This window comes from Eschrichtius robustus, chromosome 3 (assembly GCF_028021215.1).
Source record: "Eschrichtius robustus isolate mEscRob2 chromosome 3, mEscRob2.pri, whole genome shotgun sequence".
Taxonomy (NCBI): domain Eukaryota; kingdom Metazoa; phylum Chordata; class Mammalia; order Artiodactyla; family Eschrichtiidae; genus Eschrichtius; species Eschrichtius robustus.
The window spans coordinates 14,236,850-14,258,329 of record NC_090826.1 but is presented as its reverse complement, the minus strand read 5'-3'; the positions used below and the strand labels follow the sequence as shown (position 1 = coordinate 14,258,329).

The 21,480-nt window shown below is 51.7% G+C and overlaps 1 protein-coding gene across 1 annotated transcript; it reads right to left on the bottom strand.

Annotated features, from left to right (window-relative positions):
- Positions 1-8,662: 8,662 nt before the first annotated feature.
- KLHDC7A (kelch domain containing 7A) lies at positions 8,663-14,706 on the bottom strand. The gene has a single exon (XM_068539025.1). The coding sequence runs from the start codon at positions 14,704-14,706 to the stop codon at positions 12,316-12,318; it is 2,391 nt and encodes a 796-aa protein (XP_068395126.1). The 3' UTR covers positions 8,663-12,315.
- Between the last annotated feature and the right edge of the window lie 6,774 nt (positions 14,707-21,480).

The window sequence follows — 21,480 nt, the reverse complement described above, 5'->3', positions numbered from 1 at the left end:
CTAGTAAAGGAACTAAGGCTCCTTGGAGAAATGGTGGATTCTAGGACTGGGCAGGGAATATATAAGATGTGCCTGAAGCATCTTGTAGTGACAGAAAATAAGGAAATGCTCAAGAAACAAAATGATGGGTTTACGTCAAAGGGACACAGGAGTCAGCTGAAAGAGCTCCTAGTAGCCAAAGCTGGAATAATCTGTGCAAGAAAATAAACAACATAGTATTAGAATATAACCCAAAGTACAAAGTATCTATGAGTCTATACTGACATAGATAATTGAATAAGTAAATAAATGGGAAAGAAGAAACAAACATCCCATATGGAAGAATTCCAAATAATTTGTGGAGCTACTCCCCCATAAAGGAGGTGGAGTATAGCTTCCCATCCTGTGAATGTGGGCGTGCACACAGTGACTCCTTCTGAAGAGCAGAATACGGAAAGAGGGAAAAGAGAGAAACTTTACAGCAGAGAAGCTGGACACATGCTACCTCACCAGGTGGTCAAGGTCAACCTCAACAGTGATCAGTATGCTGATTGCAGGTACCCTTGATATGATGCAATGCGAGTGGGGTTTTACCTCTGTGGTCTTCCTCCCATGACCCAAACCCCAGGCGAGTAATCCATAACCCATGAGAAAAACATCAGACAAAACCAAACTGAAGGACAGTCTACAAAATACCTGACCAGTACTCCTCGAAACTGTCAAGGTCACCCAAAAGAAGGAAGGTCTGGAAAACCGTCACTACTCAGAGGAGCCTCAGGAGACATGACATCTAAAGGTAATGTAGCATCTTATGCACCCCTGTGTTCATAGCAGCACTATTCACAGTAGCCAAGACATGGAAACAACCTAAATTTCCATCGACAGATGAATGGATAAAGAAGATGTGGTACATATATACAATGGAATAATATTCAGCCATAAAAAAGAATGAAATAATGCCATTTGCAGCAACATGGATGCAACTAGAGATTATCATACTAAGTGAAGTAAGTCAGAAAGAGAAAGACAAATACCATATGATATCACTTACATGTGGAATCTAAAATATGACACAAATGAACCTATCTATGAAACAGAAACAGACTCACAGACATAAAGAATAGACTTGTGGTTGCCAAGGGGTGGAGGGAGAGATGGATTAGGAGTTTGGGATTAGCAGATGCAAACTATTATATATAGAATGGATAAACAGAAAGGTCCTACTGTATAGCACAAGGAACTATATTCAATATCCTGGGATAAACCATAATGGAAAATAATATAAAAAAGAATGTATATATATGTATAACTGAATCTCTTTGCTGTGCAGCAGAAATTAACACAACATTGTAAATCAACTATAATTCAGTTTAAAAAAGAAAAGAAAAAAAAACTAATGTAGCATCCTGGATGGGAGCCTGGAACAGAAAGAGGACGTCGAGAAAAAATATAGGAAATCTGAATAAAGTATAGACTTATGTTAATGACAATGTATCAGTGTCGGTTCCTTAGCTGTGACGAAAGTACCATATTAATGTAAGATCTTAACAATAGTGGGCATGTGGGGATTCTCTGTATTATCCTTGCAACTTTACATTCTAAAAACTCTCCTGAAATAAAAAGTGTACTGACAAGCAAAGCAAAAAATCGTCTGAAGGTTTCTTATTGGGCTGAGAATAAAATCCACACGTCTCATTCCAGCTGACAGTTGACGGTGTCCCACATGACCTGGCTGCCCCGCCTCCTGCCACCTCCCCAGCCGCACTGGCCTTCGCTTGGCCTAGGACAAAGGGCCCTTTCTCTTGGCGGTCCCTCCTCTTCCCCTTGTTCTCCTTGTCTGTCTCTTCTCATCTTTCGTATCACAACTTCATTGCCACCTCCTCCGAGAAGCCACCTTGAGCACAATGAACCACGTGCCTCCTGTCACTCTCCATCACACTCCATTCATTTCCTGCACTGAGTTTACGCCAACCTGCCTTTATCCTTTATAGCTGTTCACCTGTGTGTTCCTAGCTTCCCCAGGAGAATGCATCCAACCTGTTCACAATCAGCACCGCAGCACCTTGCAGGGAGTGGGCATTTAATAAACATCCATCTTAATTGCACACGATTGCATAATTAGGATCCACAACATAACACAATCGTTAACGTGTTTTATTCCTTGAGCTTTTCCCAACTATATTTTGTTAAACCACCAAAAGTAATGAGTTTAGTGTGAGGAAGGGGGAAGTTCATAGGGAACAGAGAGATTATTTTTCCCTTTGTCTTTCCCCATGGAAATGAGGAAGGAGCCAAAACGTCTTTGAGAAATAAGTTTTTATTCTTTTGCCCCAAAGCATCCTGCTGAGCTGGGCTCTGTGTAGTTTGTGGAACTTTCCAGAATGAATGAAACCCAGTGTGTTTTTGTGCTTAAGGCACATTGCCAATTATCTGTGCTGATGGAGCAGAGAACTTCCTTATTCTTGTAAGGGATTGTTTTCCAAAGTTAAAGACAACTTTTACTTACCAGGGGTGCAGGTGGGGAGCAGGGAATGGGGAGTTAGGGTTTAATGAGCACGGAGTTTCAGTTTAGGGTGATGAAGAAGTTAAGGAGATGGAAGGTGGTGATGGCTGTACAAACGTACTTACTGCCTCTGAACCGTACACTTGAAAAAATGGCTAAAATGGTAAATTTTATGTTACGTATATTTTATCACAATAAAAAGAAATCCAGTGATACATTCTTCAAACTTGAAAGTAGTCACAATATTCTGATGGGAGTAAAGGTCGGTTACACAGCAAGTACAGAGTAAGATCCCATTTTTAATTTTTAAAATTATGGGTAACGACACTGGAAATAAAGATGTCAAAAACAACAACTGATTATTTTGGAGTGGGAGTGATTTCTACTGTCTTCTTTGGGCTTCTCTGTATTTTCCCAATCATATATTCTACAATAAACGTTTGTATATCTTTTGTAACCAGATAAAACATAGACACACAACGTTAAGAATGTACTTAAAACCACCGAATTGTACATTTTCGTGTGGTTATGATGGTAAATTTGTGGTATGTGTATTTTACCCCAATAAAAAGATGTATTTTTGAAAAGACAACTTAAAAACCTTACCTCCCTGGATTTTCTTGAGGCTGATGTTGCCCTACTTGGTAGTCATTCCCCATCACCCACCCCACTGTCTGGTCCAGGGGAGAGAGACCCGGTTTGGGAAGTGAAATCAAGAGGCTGAAAGCTACCACGTATGGGTTTAACTGGTTCTATGTACAATCCAACAGTTTGGCTCCTTTCCTTCAAATAAGATGGAAAGTATTCTGCAAGGGCAGATTTTATTGTTTTGTTTTGTCTTTTTAAAAGATTTCGCTCAGGATTTGTTACCATTCAAATTGAGGGCGAGTTAACAGCTAACCCTCCTATTTTCTACAAAGTCAAGATTGTTAAATGTGATAGTATAAACATGATTTCAGGAGAGACAGTCACAAATCTTCAGAGGATGAACTGTTTTCAAGAACGCAGAGATGCCACATCACCTTGACACTCATTACAAATCAAGACGCATTATATTTGGGCAGTATTTTTGACCTTCTAAAGTGTATTCATGCTTTTTATTTATTGCACGGTCAGGCAAATCATGTGAAAGTGGCTTTCCTTTTAAGCTGGGAGATGCCAGAGTTCATTTGAAATAGGGGAGGTTGCTGGTGCTGGGGAAGGGCTGTCCGGGGTGTGAAGTCCTAAAGAAGGTAAGAGGGGGTGGGCTTGAGGGGGAAGGAGGGTGTGCCTCCTCTATGGTCCCCGGAAGGAGCGACGAGCAGGTGGGAACATCAACAGAGTGGACTGGAGTGACTTTGTTGAGGGATGTTAGCAAGGAGCCGGTGCAGAGCCTGAGCCTGAGTTCTCCACCGGGAGGCCGAGGGAGTCCGGATTTTTTTTTTTTTTTTTTTTACATTTTTAAAAAAAAATTAATTAATTTATTTTATTATTTATGGCTGTGCTGGGTCTTCGTTTCTGTGCGAGGGCTTTCTCTAGTTGCGGCGAGCGGGGGCCACTCTTCATCGCGGTGCGCGGGCCTCTCACTGTCACGGCCTCTCTTGTTGCGGAGCACAGGCTCCAGACGCACAGGCTCAGTAGTTGTGGCTCACGGGCCTAGTTGCTCCGCGGCACGTGGGATCTTCCCAGACCGGGGCTCGAACCCGTGTGCTCTGCATTGGCAGGCGGACTCTCAACCACTGCGCCACCAGGGAAGCCCCGAGTCCGGATATTTATACACCACCTCCTGACGGTCGAGCCCTCCCCGGGGGTGGTACCTCGCCAGGCAGTGCAATCTGCCCCTCACGTGGGCCGCGCACAGATGCTGACCGCTGCAGCAGAACCATTGTGCTCTGCGCTATAAGAACTGAGGCGCTCCCTGCGCCCTGATATTGCATGCCAATGCGGAGGGTGTTTAAGGAAAGGACAGAAGGTATGAAACAGTCCTCCTTGGAGACAGGAAATCAACCGGGCCGGGCGGTGCTGAACACCCAGCCACAGCACCTGACGGTGCATTTCAAACCAGGACACAACTCAGCTTCTTCTGAGCCAAGCTCTGTGGCCGTTCTGTGCCGGTGCCAGGATGGAAGCAGACAAGACAGCCTCACTGCCCACTGGGAACTCACTGGGGCCAGCGGACCTGCAGGCTGAGGCTGTGGAATGAGAAGTGGGGGGGTTATGTGTGCAGCGTGGGGCGTCCCGACTGAGGGGCGGGGAGTGTCTGGGCCCGAGATGATGAGACCACATGGTCAAGTCCTTGAAAGATGAATATTGACATCACAGCTACAAGATCTGTTTGAACCTAACTTACTTCATCTGAGATATGGGGCGATGATGGATTTGAAATCTCTGTCTAAACTTCTGAGTGATGAGAAGGGCCATGGCTTTTGGCGAGTGGCCTCAGGATTTTGGATTTCCAATCCTCACCCCAGGGATCAAATGCATACCAGGAAGCTGTAGGGAGTCCACAAAAACACCAGCAGGGGTTTAGGTCCTAAGATCGAGAGGGGTCCAAGCAACCTGGAAGCCAGGCAGTCTCATACAGTGGAACTTGCCACTTTTATCCCTTCTTTCAGTAAAGTGTCACTGAGATCCTGCCCTGAGCCAGATCCTGGACCAGACACTGGAGACACTCATGGGAACAAGATCCAGGGAGCAAGGCAGTCAAGGCCTTGACCCCAACATGCTGGGGGGCAGAAGGGCAGGAGGCAAAGCCTTCCCTGTCCTCATAGCTGATTTGTCTCCTGATGACACTGGGCTGGCCCTGGGGTATCACAGGGTCTATCACGTGTTGGCTACACAGCTGTGGGCAGGTTACTTAAACTCTCTGAGCCTCATTTTCCTCATGTGCAAAATAGTAGCTTATCTAACACACCGGGTTATTTTAAGAAATAAATGAATTACTGCAAGTCAAGTGCTTACAGCAGAGCTTGGCCATCAATAAGTGTTAGTGATTATTTTTCAAGGAGCTGACCTACTCTTTCTGGGAAGATCTCGCCGGCCCGCTTATAAGCCCCACAAGCGTCCTATTCTAATAAATCACTTCTTATCTATTACTTTGCTTCTTGCTGAATTCTTTCTGTGCTGAGACATAAAGAACCGGAGCACCTCAGAGCCCCCTGAAGCACACCACCTAGCAGTTTCACCAGGAGGGACCCCAATGCCCTGGCTCTGGCTAAAACGGAACCAGAACCATATGGCTGAATGACGAATGATGCAGGATTTGGAGTTAGGCAGACCTGGGTTGGTGTCTCAGCCTCTCTCTCAGTATGATCCTGGGAAAGTGAGTTCACTGTCTTGAAATTTAGTTTCCTCTGCTATAAAATGGTGATAATGGTGTGTACATTACAGGACTGCTGTATCGCTTGTGTACTGCTGAGTTCCATACCACTCCAAAATGTAGTGGCTTAAACCCACAGCCTGCTATTTTGCTCATGAGTCAGTGGACTGGCAATGTCAACTGAAAAAAAAAAATGCACAACCCGGAAGTTGAGAGTTTTATTCAGTGGACAAAACTGAGGACTTAAGCCCGGGACACAGCATCTCAGGTAACTCTGAGAGACTGCTCCAATGAGGCAAGTGGGGGAGCGAGGATAGACAGGAGTTTTTGTAACAAGGACCAAGTAGTCGGAGCATCAAAAGATTACTGTTAATTAAGGAAACCCAGATATCTCAAGTTAAGAAATTTAGCACTTTTCTGTGTATGGGAAAACGCAAAGTCTGGGCTCATTGAAATTATTCCTGTGATACGCACCTCAGCTATCTGGGGCAAGTATCCTGGGCTTCTCACTCTAAATCTCCTCAGGGTGCACTGCTGGGGTGGCTGCAGCGGCTGATTGCTAGATGGGGGGCATCCTGCCTCCATCCTGAGTTCCCTCAGGGCTCACCTTCGGGGCGGCTGTGATGTGATGGCTTGATGGCTGCAACATCCTTTGTTTACTGATACGGCAGGCAATGTGTTTCATTCCCAGCACTTTGGGCTGAGTTCAGTCAGGTGGTCTGCTGGCCTTGGCTGGGCTCACTTGGGCATCTGTGGTCAGCTGGTGGTCAGTGGCTCGGGTGTTTGGCTGGCTGTGGACTGGGGGGAACTGGTAAGAGGGCCATGTGTGTCCTGTGCATATAGCCGCCTAGCCCGGGCTTGTGCACATGGTGGAAATGTCAGGGTTTCTAAGGACCACAAGAGAGTAAACCCGGTGCCCAAGCTAGTTAAAGCAAGTGCCACTGCCAGATTCAAGGGCGGAGAAGTTGATGGGAAGGGAAGAATTTGGCCAGTTTTGCCATCTACCAGGTAGTTTTGAGAATAAAATGAGATCATATAAGCACAGCGCCTACTGGCGCTCAATTAGTGCTCAATAAACATATTGACGGTGATTAATTTCTCTCTTCGAGTTTTTTAATAATGATAAGGTAGACGTTAGAATAGATATTAAGTAGTAACTTTTAATCTTCGTGAAGCGTCTTGCCTCCGTTTCCTCCCCCCCCCCCCCGTTATCATGATGGTAATCACTTTCAGGCAGCGATGTCTCAAGAAGGATTGCACGAGGGAATGATGGTTAAGTGTTTGCACAGAGCCGGGTGTGGGGAACGAGGTCGTTATTATTACTGGTGTAAGATCCGTGTCTCCCCCTCCTCCCTGCACACAGAAACATGACAGAGACTTGATCGCTTTTTCATTTTGTTTTATTTTGACCCACATCCCACTTTTCAAAAAACCTGAGTCTCAGCTGTTTGTAGAGACTCGCCTTCAGGCTATCCTTTCTTCTGGCTCCCCAGCTGCCTCTCTCCTCATCTCCGCTCCCTGAAGGCACCTCCTCCCTTTGTGTTTCATCCCCCTCCCTCCACCGCAGTCTCCCATCTGCCTAGGGGGTTCCTCCTGGCTGGAGCTGCAGCTTCAGGGGACTCCGAGGGTGACCCTGGGGCCACAGGGCCCTTCCAGGTAAGGATGACCAAGGTGGGAAGTGCCGGGCACCCGTCTGGGGCTCAGAATATCTGCAGGCCAGACACAGCGCACGGGCCTCCCAGGTGCTCTGAGGGGGCTCTTACCCCCCACCTGTAAGAGAAAGGAGCCCCCTCCACCTTGCACCTTCTCAAGGTTTCCAGGGACTTCGAGCAGGCTCTGAAGCTCTCCACGGCTGTCGGATGACCTGGGGAAATGCTTAATGCTTTGAGCTTGGGAAACTCATGCCAACCAGTCACTCGCCCAGGTAGAGGGTCGTACAGGCTCGTCTCAAAGCCTGGATGGTCTAAAATATGCATAACTTGAACATCCTCCCCCAATCCCTACACCTTGTTACACAAGATGGGGCCTCTTGGGCTTAAATGCCAGACAACCTCCTTCCTCAGGGGCCAGGACACTGAGAAAGGGGAGTGGGAGGAGGAGAGGTCCCTCCCCCCGAGGTGGCTCAGGGCACCCTCCCTGCAGAAGATGATGCTTCTTCTGAGGCCGACTTCTGGAGCAGCCACTCCAGCGCCACTGGAGCAGCCAGGTGCTTTACACGTATTCTCTTGTTAGTTCTTACAACATTCTCGCGAGGCTGGCAGTGGCAAAGGCACTTTACAGTTGCAGATATGGAGGATCAGAGAGCTTAAGACAATTTCTTTTGAGTTCCAGATTCAAGGATAGAGCATAATTGATTGGTGGGGGATGGACAGGGATTAGGGGCAGCCCATGAGACAGCTGAGGCCAAGTCCTTGGCTCTGCACCTCATGGTAGGGGAATGGAAATAGCAATGTGCTGAGAGTGGGCAGGCCAGGTTTAAGGATGCTTTTAAGGAAATTGAGGGTCTTTTGGACTTTGCCATGGAGGCAAGTTTCCTTGAACTCACTGAGCCTCAGTTTTCTCACCTGTAAAATGGGCTTGTTGTGAGGATAAATGAGGGGAGTTGTAGGAAGCACGTGGTTCGGCTCCTGGCTTGTGCAGAGCAGGGGTCCTTATCTTACATCCTGGCTCCGGGAATCCCATAGGACAGGAAGGCCTCCGGCCTTGCCTTTCTTGCTGGTCATGTCCAAGGGCAGCTCTGTGCCCTACAGTAAAAGCAGGGCCCAGGTCCCAGCCCCAGGTAACTGCTGTGGTTTCTATGGTTGTTTCAACAACCTGGCTCTTCCAGACAGAACCGAGGCTGAGCTTCTCTGGTAAACATTGATGGAAGCCTCAGACAGAGAGGAACGCGAAAACAGAAGACGTTTTATTTATGATAGAAAAAGAAACCAACAGGAAAAAAAAAAAAAATCTACAGGCCTGAAGGAGGGGGGGATGTTTAAATAAACCATGGCAGGTCCACTGGATGGAACATTGTGCAACTATTGAAATGATGTTTACCGAGGGTTTGTAATAACACGGGAAAACGCTTATTCTATAAAGCTAAGTAACGAAGGGAAGCAACTGAATTGTATGTTCAGCACGATCACATCTAGGCACAAATCAAGCCAAACAAAAATCATGCACAAGAAAAGCAGACCGGAGGGACCTACACCACAGCGGTGGGTGGGTGGGGGGGTTCTGTCTTTGGGTGGCGAAACTGGGGATATTTTTTATACCTTTCTCTATTTTCCAATTTTTGTTCGATAATGGCATGGTTGGCCTAACGTGCAAAGCAACACAAACTTAAGTTTGTTTGTTTGCTTCCTAAAGAAGAAAGAACTCTTACTGGGAAAGCAGCAACAGATGACCCATGGAGAAGCCCAGTGACACACAAGTCACTCTGAGGCTGAGGGCTAGAGGGCAACAGACAAGGCTATTAAAAAGGTCAAGTGGAAATCCTGGACTCTGATTTCATGGAGTCATATGGGCTCACTGACACCCAGCCAAACACTCAGGCGTGGCGTCTGTGTGTTATTTTGACTCACACCCTTAAAGGTGCAAACTCTACTTCTCTCTTGGGAGTGTAGCTTACCTCTATCCAAAGACCTTCTTTCATAAATGTTGGTGTAATGAGATTCTGTCCCTTACAGGAAAGGCTAAAGCAAACAGCTGGGCTCCTGCCCTCTTCACACAACAGGATGGAGTGCCTGGGAGGCCCTCCTGCCCTCCCCTGCTGGCGTGGCAAAGTCATTCAGAAGGCAGAGCCAGCCCTCCCAGGCCTTGAGCCAGCCTTGGTCTCTGCATCTTCCAGATTTCCACTCAGGGCTCTGCCCAGCTTCTTCTTATCAGGGAGCCTGATTGCACGATCCCACTTGCCTGCCTTCTCTTTCTCTATGGCCTGTATGCAGCATGGGTTCTATTTGTTTGTTTATGTATTTGTTTTCTAAAGTTGCCTGTTTTCTACAGCTAGAATGTGAGGTCTATTAGGGCAGGGATGTGTTGTATCTCCAACACCCGGAACAGTGCCTGGCTTAAACAGTCTGTAAATGAACCCTGACCATCATGGCCCCAGGTGGTTTTTGCAGGCCCCCTGAACCTTGCCCTAACACGACAGCCCTGACCACTCTCATCCCTAAACCCAGCTCTGGAGACCCAGGCCAGGAATAAGAAATGCACAGCTCTAATCTATCAGTAATGACTGCCTGGGGCTCCATGTTGAAAGGGTTCTGAGGCCATTGAAAGAGCTCAACAAGAAAAGACATGGTGATTGGTTAGTGATGTCTGCCATGGGACCATAGGAGGCAGACGAGATGTGTGGCGTCCCTGAATCCAGGCTCAAGTCTCAGCTCTCCCTCTCATCATGAAGACCACATCCACCATCTAGAACAAGCTCTGCTGCCTTATCCCTTGATCCATTTCCCTAGTCCCTGCCATATGTATGCAATGGGCTTCTGGAAGTTTTCCAGAGTGATCCCTAGGTCAACCTTGGCTTGGAGCCCTTCCCCACACCCTACCCAGCTTGGCTGAGGCCTTGTGCTCTGCCTGCCTCCTTACCGGAGACCTGCCCCTGGGGCTGGATCTGGCTCTACCTGCCCCAGCTCCCAGATGGGGTTCTCCTTCTGAGCAAACCCTTCTCCCTGCCTGGCATCACATCTCCAATTCCCCTGGGTCCCTTGGAGGTTCATGCCTGAGTGTTGACTCTGAGCTTGAGCATGGCCTTTGTGGTGGAGGGGTTTGGGGAGGAGGTCTCCCTCCGCAGGCTCCAGCCATAGTCCCAGCAATCTTTCCTTCCCCAGCCTCCAACTTAGAAATAAACTAAGCATCTTCGCCTCCCAGGCCCTAGAATAGGGAAGGTGGCCTTGTGCGGTCCAAGAAAAGGCTTCGTCTCTGTACCAACCTCCTCTCATTCTTTGTTCCAATCCTGCATCTTCCAAAAAGATCCCCCACCCCAGATCAGCCCCAACAGCTGCAGTGAACACAAGCTCCTGCCAGGACCCCGCGGAACTGGGAAGAACTTTCTCCAGGTGCTCACGTTTATCCCCCAGGCAGAGAAGGACATGGATGGTCCTTCCCATTTTTAAGATAAGGATGCTGAAGTCTGAGCGGTAAGGGGTCCGATATGTGGCGCACTCGTACCATCCCACCTGTGGGACCTGCCCTGGTGCACCTCCCTTCTCTGCTTCTTTCCTCATGCAGCTTGTCACTTTAGAAGTAGTCCCAGCTTCCTGGCTTCTGGCTGGGACCAAGAGCGTCGCTACTCTCCTTTCTGTATACGTGTCTCCCTTGGAGATGGGACAGGGCTGCGGTAATAGATTGGACCAGTCTCTCTCCCCTCCCTCCGGGAAGAAAGGTAACTTCCTGAGGTTGGAGAGTTTCTTCCCTTTGAGAATTGACCAAACCTGATGTGAGAGGAGATCCCAGTCTCCCAATGCACTACTAGAACCTTCTAGTTCCCCAGCTCCGTCATGGACCTGCGCCTCCCTGGTCCTCTCCTGTCTGATGAGGCAGACCAGGTGACCGCAAGGCACAGGGAGGGCAAAGGATGCCATCACCTCTCACCACCTGGAAGGGCTGACTGGTGGCGGCTGTGCCCCCAGCTCCAAGGTGAGGGCTGGGTTGCATGGGGAGCTGTATTGTGAAGGGTGCTGCGATCTGGGGAGGGAGTGCAGTGGTCATGTAACAGTGGGCCCAGCAGACGGTGGCCCTTGGATCACATTTTTTCCTCGCTCTCCTGAGACCTCGTATTCAGAATCAATTGTATTCTCAGTAAACCCTGCAAGAAGATGTGCCTTTACAAATGGATGCTGAAAATGGAGGTTTCTCCTCCTTCCAGTACACTAGAATTCCAGGTAATGAGAAAAATTAAAGTGGGCTTTGGTCAATTTATTCTGCAGACAAGAGTTCCCGTGGGCTCTTCCAACTTCAGCTGTTCTGCTTTTCCAACCATCTCTCCCTCTGGCCGGGCCCCTTGGGGCTCTCCTGGGCTCCTTCCTGGTCCTGCTGGCGCCGCCTCCCTTCATTTTCCCCACCTGTGTGTCCCACGTGCTTCTGGGAATCTTGGAGGTTGGGGCTCAGTGGCCAGTGTTTAGGAAGAGGCCCTGGCGGCTTATGGAGGTCTAGCCCAGATCCAGCAGGGTCAGCTTGAGGGGTCACTGGGGGTCAACTGGCCCCTGGAACCAGGACTGTGAAAAGGCTGTGCCCTTGAACTTTGCTGGGGTCCTGGTACCCGCCCCCCATTCAGAGCTCAAGCAAGGTGATGGTCATCCCTGCGGACGTGGGCATCCTGGGCCTCAGAGCACCAGCCCCGAGCTCCATTTCCACACTGGGCTTCTGCATCCCTATGGGGGCAAAGATGCAGCTAAGAAGTCCAGCCAGTGGAGGAGACAGGACTGGAATTCACCTCTTGCTGGCCAGATTCCCAGGCCACCTGATCTCCCAGAAATGGCCCATGGAGTGATGGGTAGGGGTTTTTTTTTGCCTCTAGTTTTGCAGAAGGGGCCCAGCAGAGGGGCCATTAGACCCTGGTCTGGGGCACATCAGGGCCGGGCAAGGTCAGGACGGTGGGCAGGAGGGTGCCCTGAGGGGAGGGGAAGCTCTGTAGCTCCTCGGGCACAAACCTGGGTGAGACGTAGTCGGCCAGGAAGCGGAGGGTGCGCTGGCGCCCCACACAGTAGATGAGGTCGTCCACCACGGCACACTGGAAGGTGTCCGGGTAAGGGGTCCGATATGTGGCACACTCGTACCACAGGCGGGCGCTGGCGCTGCAGCGGTACACGCTGATGCCCAGGCTGCGGTTGAGGTCAAAGCGATAGAGAAAGCCTTTGACCGCCACCATCTCGGCTGTGCGGTCCTTGCCGCCCCCAGTGGGGCCGGCCCGCCAGCGCTGCTCCTGGGCCGAGAATCGGAGCAACAGGTAGCGCAGGGAGCCGCCGGTGACGAAGATCTCTCCAGCACACGCCGTGGCTGTGTGCGCCAGGGCAAAGGTGTCATTGGGGAGCGGCGGGGAAAAGGTCCAGCGGTCCAGGCGAGGGTCGTAGCATTCCACCGTGTTCAGACACTCACCCCCGATGGCGTACAGGTGTCCATCCAGGGCCACCAGCCGGCAGTGAGGGCGGGCATGGTTCAGAGGGCACACCTCACTCCAGATGCCCGTCAGCGGGTTGTAGCAGAAGACGCGGTTGGAGGGCTGGTGCCCAAACCCCTGGCAACCGGACACGATGAAGAGATAATTGAAGAGGCTACAGACGGCACAGCCCCGGGACACAGCCTCAGGGGGCAGACGGGCCAGCGGGTGCCAGACATCCCGCTCGTCGTCATAGCAGCAGAGGCGGCTGGAGTCTTCCTGGGGGCACATGTCCGCCACCACCAGGTGCTTGCGGCCCCGGAGCCGTCTCTGGAGGATCAGCTCCCGCTCTGCCCCACTCAGGCACCCGTAGATGTCCGGGCTGCGCAGGACCTGGAGGTAGTTGTCACTCATCACCTTGTAGGCAGCTTCCTTCAGGGTCTCCAGGCTCTGCTTCTTGGCAAAGGCCAGCACCTCATAACAATTGCCCAGATCCAGGTGGACATCTGGGGCTGATCCGGGGGTGAGAGGGAGGTGAAAGAAATTGGCCCCAGCCACGAAGTGCAGGTGGGGCTTCCCGCTGCTTCCAGCTGAGCTGGACCCAAGAGAACCCCGGGATATGGGGCTGGTGGGCAGGGCGCTCTGGTCTGGGCACGATCGAGCAGGGTCCCCAAAGCCATCGAGCTGCAGCTGAAGCTCCGGGTTCTCCACGATCTGAAGGAGGCTCTCCTTCCTGCTGAAGCCTTGTGTGGAGGGTGACAGCACAGGCTGGGGGGAGGCGGCTGTCTCCACTCCACCTACTCTGTCATCGGCCTGGCCTCCCGAGGCTGGCCCCATTCCCAGGGGGCCTGGCACTGACACAGGGGGCGGAGCCTCAGCCAGGGCTGCTGTTCTGGGGGCCAGCCTGCCCCTGGAGGTGGCCTGAGAGGTGGATTCAACACAGTAATCGTACACCTTGCCCTTCAGCCTGGGCCTGATCCCCTCCGTCTTCTCTGGTATGAAATTCTCCTCCACTCGAACCCGGGCCACAGACAAGAAGGTATAGGAGGCATCGGCGGCTCCCACCTGCTGACGCAGGGCCAGGCCCATTTCCGAGGCAGCCCGGAGGGCCCCAGCCTCTTCCCTGTGGACCCCGGTCACACGGGTAAAGACCCAGCTCTTGTTCATGTCACTCTTGCCTTCTGTGTGGGCCGCCCAGCACCGGTCGGGGGATTCCTGCTCCCCGGCCCCCAGCTGCTCCCGGGATCTGCTGTCCCGCCATGAAGCGAGCTCACCACTCACACCGCTGCCGTCCGCTGCAGCGAGGCCAGTTAGGGAGCTTTGGGGTTCACTGCACCCATGGGGGTGACGGGGCAGCTCGGGCTTACCGCCAACAGCTGTTCCGGCTTCCCGGCCACTGCACCGAGGAGTTGCCAGGCCAGAGTCCGGGCACTGCCCACCCTGCTCCTCACCAGCACGTTTCCTCTCGGGTTTCCCAGTCTCTCGGGCTTCTGAGTCTGCAGGAGACGCTCCTGTTGCCAGGACTCCGGAACCGTCCGGATTCCCCCAGCTGCAGCCCAGCGATACTCCGGCCCCCTTGCTTCCTCTCCGGTGTCTCAGGCCCCACTGTGGTGCCCCGGAAACAGCCTCCTGGATGGCAGGCTGCCTGGAGCCCTCTGCGTCCTCCTTGGCCTCAGCCTTGGCGTTCCCACCCCCCAGTGGGGCCTGGGCAGTCCTTGACTTGTACAGCCTGTAGGCTGCGGTCACCAGGAGCAGGGCAGCGGCAGACAGCACCACCTTGCCCGTCAGCTGCATGTCCAGATGCCAGCCCTGGGCCTCTGCTCCTCCTCCTTTGGGGAGCATGTCCCCAAGCCGACCTGGGGCAGAGGAATGTCAAAAATCCGATTAATGATTGCCCGGTGGGGAATGGTTCCAGGTTCCTGCCGGGCTGAGAGGGAGGGGGTCTTGGGCTGGCTCTGACCGGCTGGCCAGCGGAGGAGTTGGAGCAAAGGTGACTTTGAGCTGGCAGAGGGTGGCCAGTGGGGCTTAGGGCTGGCAGATCTCGGCTGCTGGCCTCCTTGGATCCTTCGATGCTTTCCCTGGGAGTGGGAGGCACCTGCCCGGGGGCTGAGCTTGTGATCAGCCACCCGAGCCGAGCCGGCAGCAGCTGGAGGGGGTTAGGAGTGTCCAGCGGGTACACAAAGAGGGAGGGAGCTGTTGACCAAACAGTCACCGGATGCCAGGAAACACACGGGATTGGTGGTTATTTGTGTGTGTGTTCTGTTTTCTCTTTTGCAAATCCACTGGGCTGGGAGGATTGGGTGTGGTGACTTGTGGGGCAGGTGGAGCCACGGCAGGTGTGGCAGGAGAACCTCCCGGGTCTGTTTTCTTCCTGTTGAGGTTGGTTGTTCCCCACGGTGGGGTCCGCAGTCAGCAGCAGGTGAGGCTGAGCTGGGGACTGCGGCCAAACCACCTGACCTGGCTCCTGAATGACTCTGCCCTCCTTCCTTTGCCTGATAAGTTGACTAAGAAAACCGGCCTTCCTGTGAGGAGTTGGGGAAAACACATGGCATTAGTACCTAGATCGGGGACAGACATGGGGCACAACCTCACCCTCTGAACCAGACAACCTCATATGGTGAGAGGCCAAGGGAGACTCACCCGCCCCTCATCTCACCGGTGCTGTGGGTTTCGGATCCAGTCCACACAGCTCTGCTACTTACCAGCTGTGTGACCTTAGGCAAGTGATTTCACCTCTCTGTGCCTCAGTTTCTTCATCTGAAAAATGGGGATAACAGCATCTCATAAGGTTGTGGTGAGAACAAAATGGGTTAATGTGTGTAAAGGCCATAGGGCTGATGACTCACATTAATTGTCATCAGTTGGACCTTTGGAAGCACAGGTGTAATTCTGCTTCTCCCCAGACTGAGGTCTTTTGGGGATCCCCGAATGCCAGGGCAGGGGTTTCAGCCTCATGCTACCTATGGGGGCTGATGGTGCCAGGTGGGCGGTCCCAGCACCACCTGGTCCCACTGTTTCAGAGTCACTTAGAGTCTAGGTGGTGATGCCATCACTCTCGATTTCTAAACGTTGGCATTTAACTTTTAAATGTGAGAATAAAACCCACTCTGAAATACAGAGTTTTCAGAGGAATATGTCTCTGAAGCCCTGACTTGAGGAGAAAATCGTGATTCCTTACGATGCTGTTCACAACCCTCTACGCTCCAGCCTTAGTTTACCTTCCAGAATCATCCCCTGATCGCTGCTGTGCATACCTGGCTCTGGGCTGGGGCTCAGGCTGCCTTCCCCCGTCTTTGCTGATCCACATTCCCCCAGCCATCTCGGTCAGGTCAAAGGCTGCCTCCTGTGCCTCCTTCCTGGTGCCTCCCTCCGTCCGGCACCATCATTTCCTTCTTGTTCTGTTGTTCTTCTATGCGCCTCCTTTAGCCTTCACCACACGGGCTGCGGCTCAAAGTACACACTGCTCTGCTGGATTCTAAGTCTCCAAGTAAGTTCAACTCTGGAGCCGGAGGCACAATTGGGACAAAAGCCAATGTGTTTGTGCCTTTCCGCGGGGAGGATGGGGTGGGCACTCAGGATGCATCTCATCTACTGTTCACTGCCCCGTTTGGGAGGGATACGATTGTCATCCCCACTTTATGGCAGCTCCAAGCTTACGTCAATTTGCCTGTAAATGGGGACTTCTATCTTTTGTTTCCAGACTCCCGAATTTTACAGACTTGAATTCACCCAACAGGTAAGACTGCCCCGGTAAGTCAGGCGTTCTCTGCCTGTCTTGCTGGTGACCCGCAGCAGGGTTTTCTCTCTTTCCATCACGGTCACAATAGTGATTTACAATTATCGTTAGACGTGCAGGTTTCCAAGCTCTGCCCCCAGATTTTATGATTCAGTAGGTTTGGGATGGCTTCCAGGAAATCCTCATTTTTAATAATCATCTCAGGAGATTCCAGTGGGTAGAGGAATGGAAAGTAAGTCAGTTTTTTTTTACTTGTCTGCTAAGAATTCCTCTTCACCCCTGGGTGGTGGGTGAGCAGTCGCCCCCCCCCCCCCCAGACTATCCAGGTGAGTGGCGGGGAAAGGCGAATGGATCCTGGGTACTTTGTATGAGTGAAATAATCTCACCTGCCCAGTCATCCGGGAAGGTGGGTACTGTCATTGCCCTCATTTTACAGGTGAGGAAACCGAGGCTTAGAGGGATGCACCAATGTCAACGGAGGTTGTCAGTGGCAGAGTCTTGATTTATAACCGGGTGTCTCTAACGGCAAGGCCCGTTTATCTTCCTCTGGGAAGGAGAGGACGAGCTATGAAGGGGAATAAAAGTGATTTGTCCAGTGGTGAAATCAGGGCTTTGGGGACTGAGGTGGACCGCCCCCCTCCCAGGGGCCAAGCTACCATTTCAGCAGTAAGGGCAGCTTTGGGACTCCCACATCCTCAGAGAAGGAGACTTGTGGCATGCTCTCCTGAGTGCTGTGACCTGGCGTTGTCCTCTCAGATGCCACCAAGGGAGCAGGGTGTCAGCCCCTTTCATGGGCTGCTTTCCCCCCAATAAAGGCTCCGTGTGTCCTGGAGCGCTTTCCCTATAGCTACATCTTAAAGCCTTTGAGTCAGACAATCGCTCTTTCCATTTGGAACTGTGCCCCTGGGTATTGGATGTGGCCAAACCAGGCCCCTGGGTGGCCAGGAGGAAGTGAAAGGACCACTGGGGAGAAGAAGACACAGTCCCAGCCCTGGGGAAGGACTTACATCCAGATCTGGAAGATGGCGCATATGCCTGAGATACGATCAAGTCACAGTGTATCACAGAGGAAAAATTAAAAAGGTGATTTGTCAGCAGGTGCTTATTGACAAAGTACAGCCAGACTATTCAATGGCCAGGGAGGCATCAGAAGAGAGGTCAGGAGAGGATTCCAGAAAGAGGTGTTTAGCATTGAATATTGATAAAAGAAAGAGGGGGCAAAGACTGATCGATCGACTGATTGATTGATAGGACAGTTATTTACCAGATGTTTACCATGTACCAGGCCCTGTGCTGGGGTGCAGTGACCTAGGTTAAGAGACACCCATAGAGCCTGAACCCGTGCAGACTGCTGACTCTGGGGGAAGAAGATGCTTAGCAACAAGGTGGTGAAGTGTGATGGTGCTCGTAGGTGAGGGTGTCTGGGGGAGAGTGAAACAGGAGTCCCTGTGCCAGGCCAGGACAAGAGAGTGGAGAGGGTACTTGGTAGGCAGATCAGGGAAGGCCAAGAAAAGGGAAATAGCAAGGGGTGAGGAATACAGGGGGACGTGAGAGCTGCACTGGCATGAGACCCCCAGACTGGATCTTGGGGCTGGGTGCAGGCTGTGCGTGTGAGGGTGGAGGGTCAGGTGACACTGATATGAATCCTGGCTTAGCACTTCCCTTGTTGGAGGGCAGACGTAACACCTGTGAAACAGCTGAGCGCAGAGGAGACCTTCATTAAAGGAGGCTTCCTGCTGTCTGCCCTCCATTCCGGTCCTCAGTGACCACGGCCACCTGAGATAGTTATAAAATGTAGGCTTTATTATTATTCAGGTATGGTGAGGCCAACAGATCAGGAGATGACTGCTCTTGGAAAGATAGCTTGTTACAGTTCCCTAGGGGAGCCCCTACCCTGTGCTATACAGGGCCACATGAGGATGCACCAGGGTCATCAGGAGGCAGAGGAAGGAGGGAAAGTGGGAAGCATTGACTTTACTATGTTTTTCATGGGAAGGTAGGGTAAAGGATGGGCAATGTAGGGTAGGCTTAGAAGTGGCTAGCTTGAATAATTTCAGGGGACCCTGGGGCTGTCTTTATTTGTCTCGGTTCTGGTCCTGGAGTGATTAGGGTAGGGGACCACTGGCCCTGAGGTATAAGAGCCTTGTGAGAGCCTATAAAGGAGGTGGCGGGGGAAGGATCTGGACTGGTTCATTTGCATATGAGAGGTGTACTCCTAGGTGAGTCATTTGCCATCTCTAGGAACTAGCTAGCCTTCGGAGCTCACAGTCAGCTCAGCGGGCCCCAGATGCCCAAGTTCTATATCAAGAAGATACAGTTACTACAGGGAGTCAGAAGACCAGAAGTGAGAGACTAGGGACTTTGGGGCCTCTAAGAGGCTGCCGGCTCCCCCGCCGGATGGTTGGGAGTGAGTCTGGGCTCAACCCTGCAGGCTAATCCCACCCGGCACGTGAGCGCGAGGCTCCTGCCAGCTGACTTCAAAGTCCGTAAATTACAGCTTTTTTCCCTCCAGTCCATTCGGAAAAAAGTGAAATGAACAAACGAAGACGGGAGCAAAATTAAAAGATAATTGGAAGTCTACATTGGGCTTCTGTGGATGTGCGTGCAGGCTGCCAATCTGGTCTCTCCGTGCGGGCAGGATAAATTGAGAACTCTTCGGCTGGCTCAGGGGGTGGATAAAACAGTCCGAGACAAATGCGTGCCATGCAAATAAACGGCCCCGTCGTCCAGTGATTAGCTTTGCGTTCCATCATGCCGGCGCCTCCTCTGGTCCGCTCAGCCTGATGAGTCTGTGTGTTCCAAGGCGGAGGTTGACTCCAGGTGGGCGCAGCAAGTGAGGGCCCGAGTGGAGGGTCCGAGGCTGTGAGGAGCTGGGCGCGTGCACTTCGGGAGGTGAGGTGTGTGTGCAGAGAGTGGGTGGAGACGTCAGAGAGGGAGTCGGGGAGTTGTGTGGCCTTTTACACACACCCACACACACACGCATGCTCATAGGCATGTGAACACACGTGCATATGTGCGCACATGAATGCACACGCACGCACACATACCCATGCCTACACACACGCACACACGTGTACATGCATGTATACAGATGCACACGCACACACATGCATGCACACAGTGCACGTGCATGAATGTACATGTATGCGTGCGCACACGCATGCACACATACACACTTGAGGGAGACCATGGACTTTTAAATCCAGAAGTGTCATCAATAAATGGATCCTGTCTGATGGGGAGACTAAGTCCTAGCTGTCTGTCCAGCTGGGACTAGAACACAGGTCATCGGACTGGGTCTAGGGGTGGAGGAGTAGGTCAAGGATAAATTGCCCCTTGTCGGAAGGGTACTCAGTGTTTGATGGTGGTGTGGTGGTTCTCTACACCCACTCAGGGGCCTTTGCTCCAGAAACTCTCCTTAACATATGCTGGGCTTTTTTACCCTCAGCGCCCCGGGTTGCACCCCCAGCTGATGGGCACGGCTGCATCCACACCGGTTGTTAAATGTTGACTTATTTCCATTCTGGTTGGTGAATAGGCACTGCCCCAAGCCCACCAGCCTGGCTGCCGTTCCCCCAGCACCCCCTCTGTCCTCCCCACCACTTATGAACTAGAAGTCAAGGCTTGGTATCACCGACTCCTCCAATGCTGCACCACTCAGCTAGGGCAGGACCATGCTTCACCAGGAGGTAAAGTGCCCAATATTCCCCCACGCCACCAGCTCTGCCCCAACCCCCAGGCTCCTGTTCTGCTCCGTCTAGGGTGATGCTGGCACAAGAGTTCCTGGACTGAGGATGCCACCTTAGTTGGGATTCTGAGCCTGCAAAGGTAAAGCCAAACAGGGACCCTGGTGGACGTGCCACGGTGAATGCCACTTGCTGAGCCCCGAGTGCTAAGCTCACCCCTTCCTGGGCATCCCGTCAAATTTTCCATTCACGTGACCTCAACAAATAGCTGTCACGGTTGTTACGGGCACAGCCCTTGACCGGGCACTTCTCATTGTACCACCCAGTGCAGACGGCATTGTCATCTCCACTTTATAGATGAGGGCACTGAGGCTCCCAGGAGTCATGGTGATCTCGCCCAGGGCCCTGCAGCTTGTGAGTGGTAAGCAGGTGGGGCTGAAATCACTCTCCTCTCTGACCCTGAGCCCTGCATCCACCCAGCCCACCCTGCTACCTGCTGCCAAAGTTCCCCTCCACAGGAACCCAAGGTAGAACCAACATTGCTCTCCAAGGGGACAGACATGTCACTGTAGTTCCTTGACGTTCTGGGAGGAGCAGAGGCCAGTGGTGAGTGAGGCCAGGAGTTTGGAGAAGACAAAACATGCTGTAGCAGCCAGAAAAGGGGTCTGGCCTGGAAAGGGGATTTCAAAGAGCTGGGAATACCAAGGGCGTGAAGAAATGTTCTACTTACAATTTCCTCTGCACAGACCATTAAGAAACGGAATAATGGTATGTGATACGTGCCTGTGAATTTGATGGGGAAATTGAATGTGAAATGATTCATGGATGTTGTTTGAAATGGCAGATTGTATCCTGATTTTTACTCCTGGGGTGGGATGAAATGAACCAAAGGGAGCATCGTGAGGTTTACGTATGTGGCATAACCCGTGCTTGCACACACAGACAGAGCTTTCACAGAGGGCTCAGAGCCAAGAGTGATAGTAATAATAATGATAATCATAACCGATAATTCCTGGGTACCCACTCTGTGTCAGGCTCTGTGCTCTGCCAAGGCTGCAGGCACCATCTTCTTTAATCTTCACACAGACCTATAGGGGAGTTAAGACCCATTCCACAGATGACGAATCTGAGGCTTAGTTTCTTGCTCAAGGTCAAGTCCGTTTTACCCCAAAGCCATTCTCTAGAAACCCTTGT

Coding starts and splice junctions, on each gene's coding strand:
- KLHDC7A (XM_068539025.1), bottom strand. CDS start 14,706: ATGCTCCCCAAAGGAGGAGGAGCAGAGGCCCAGGGCTGGCATCTGGAC.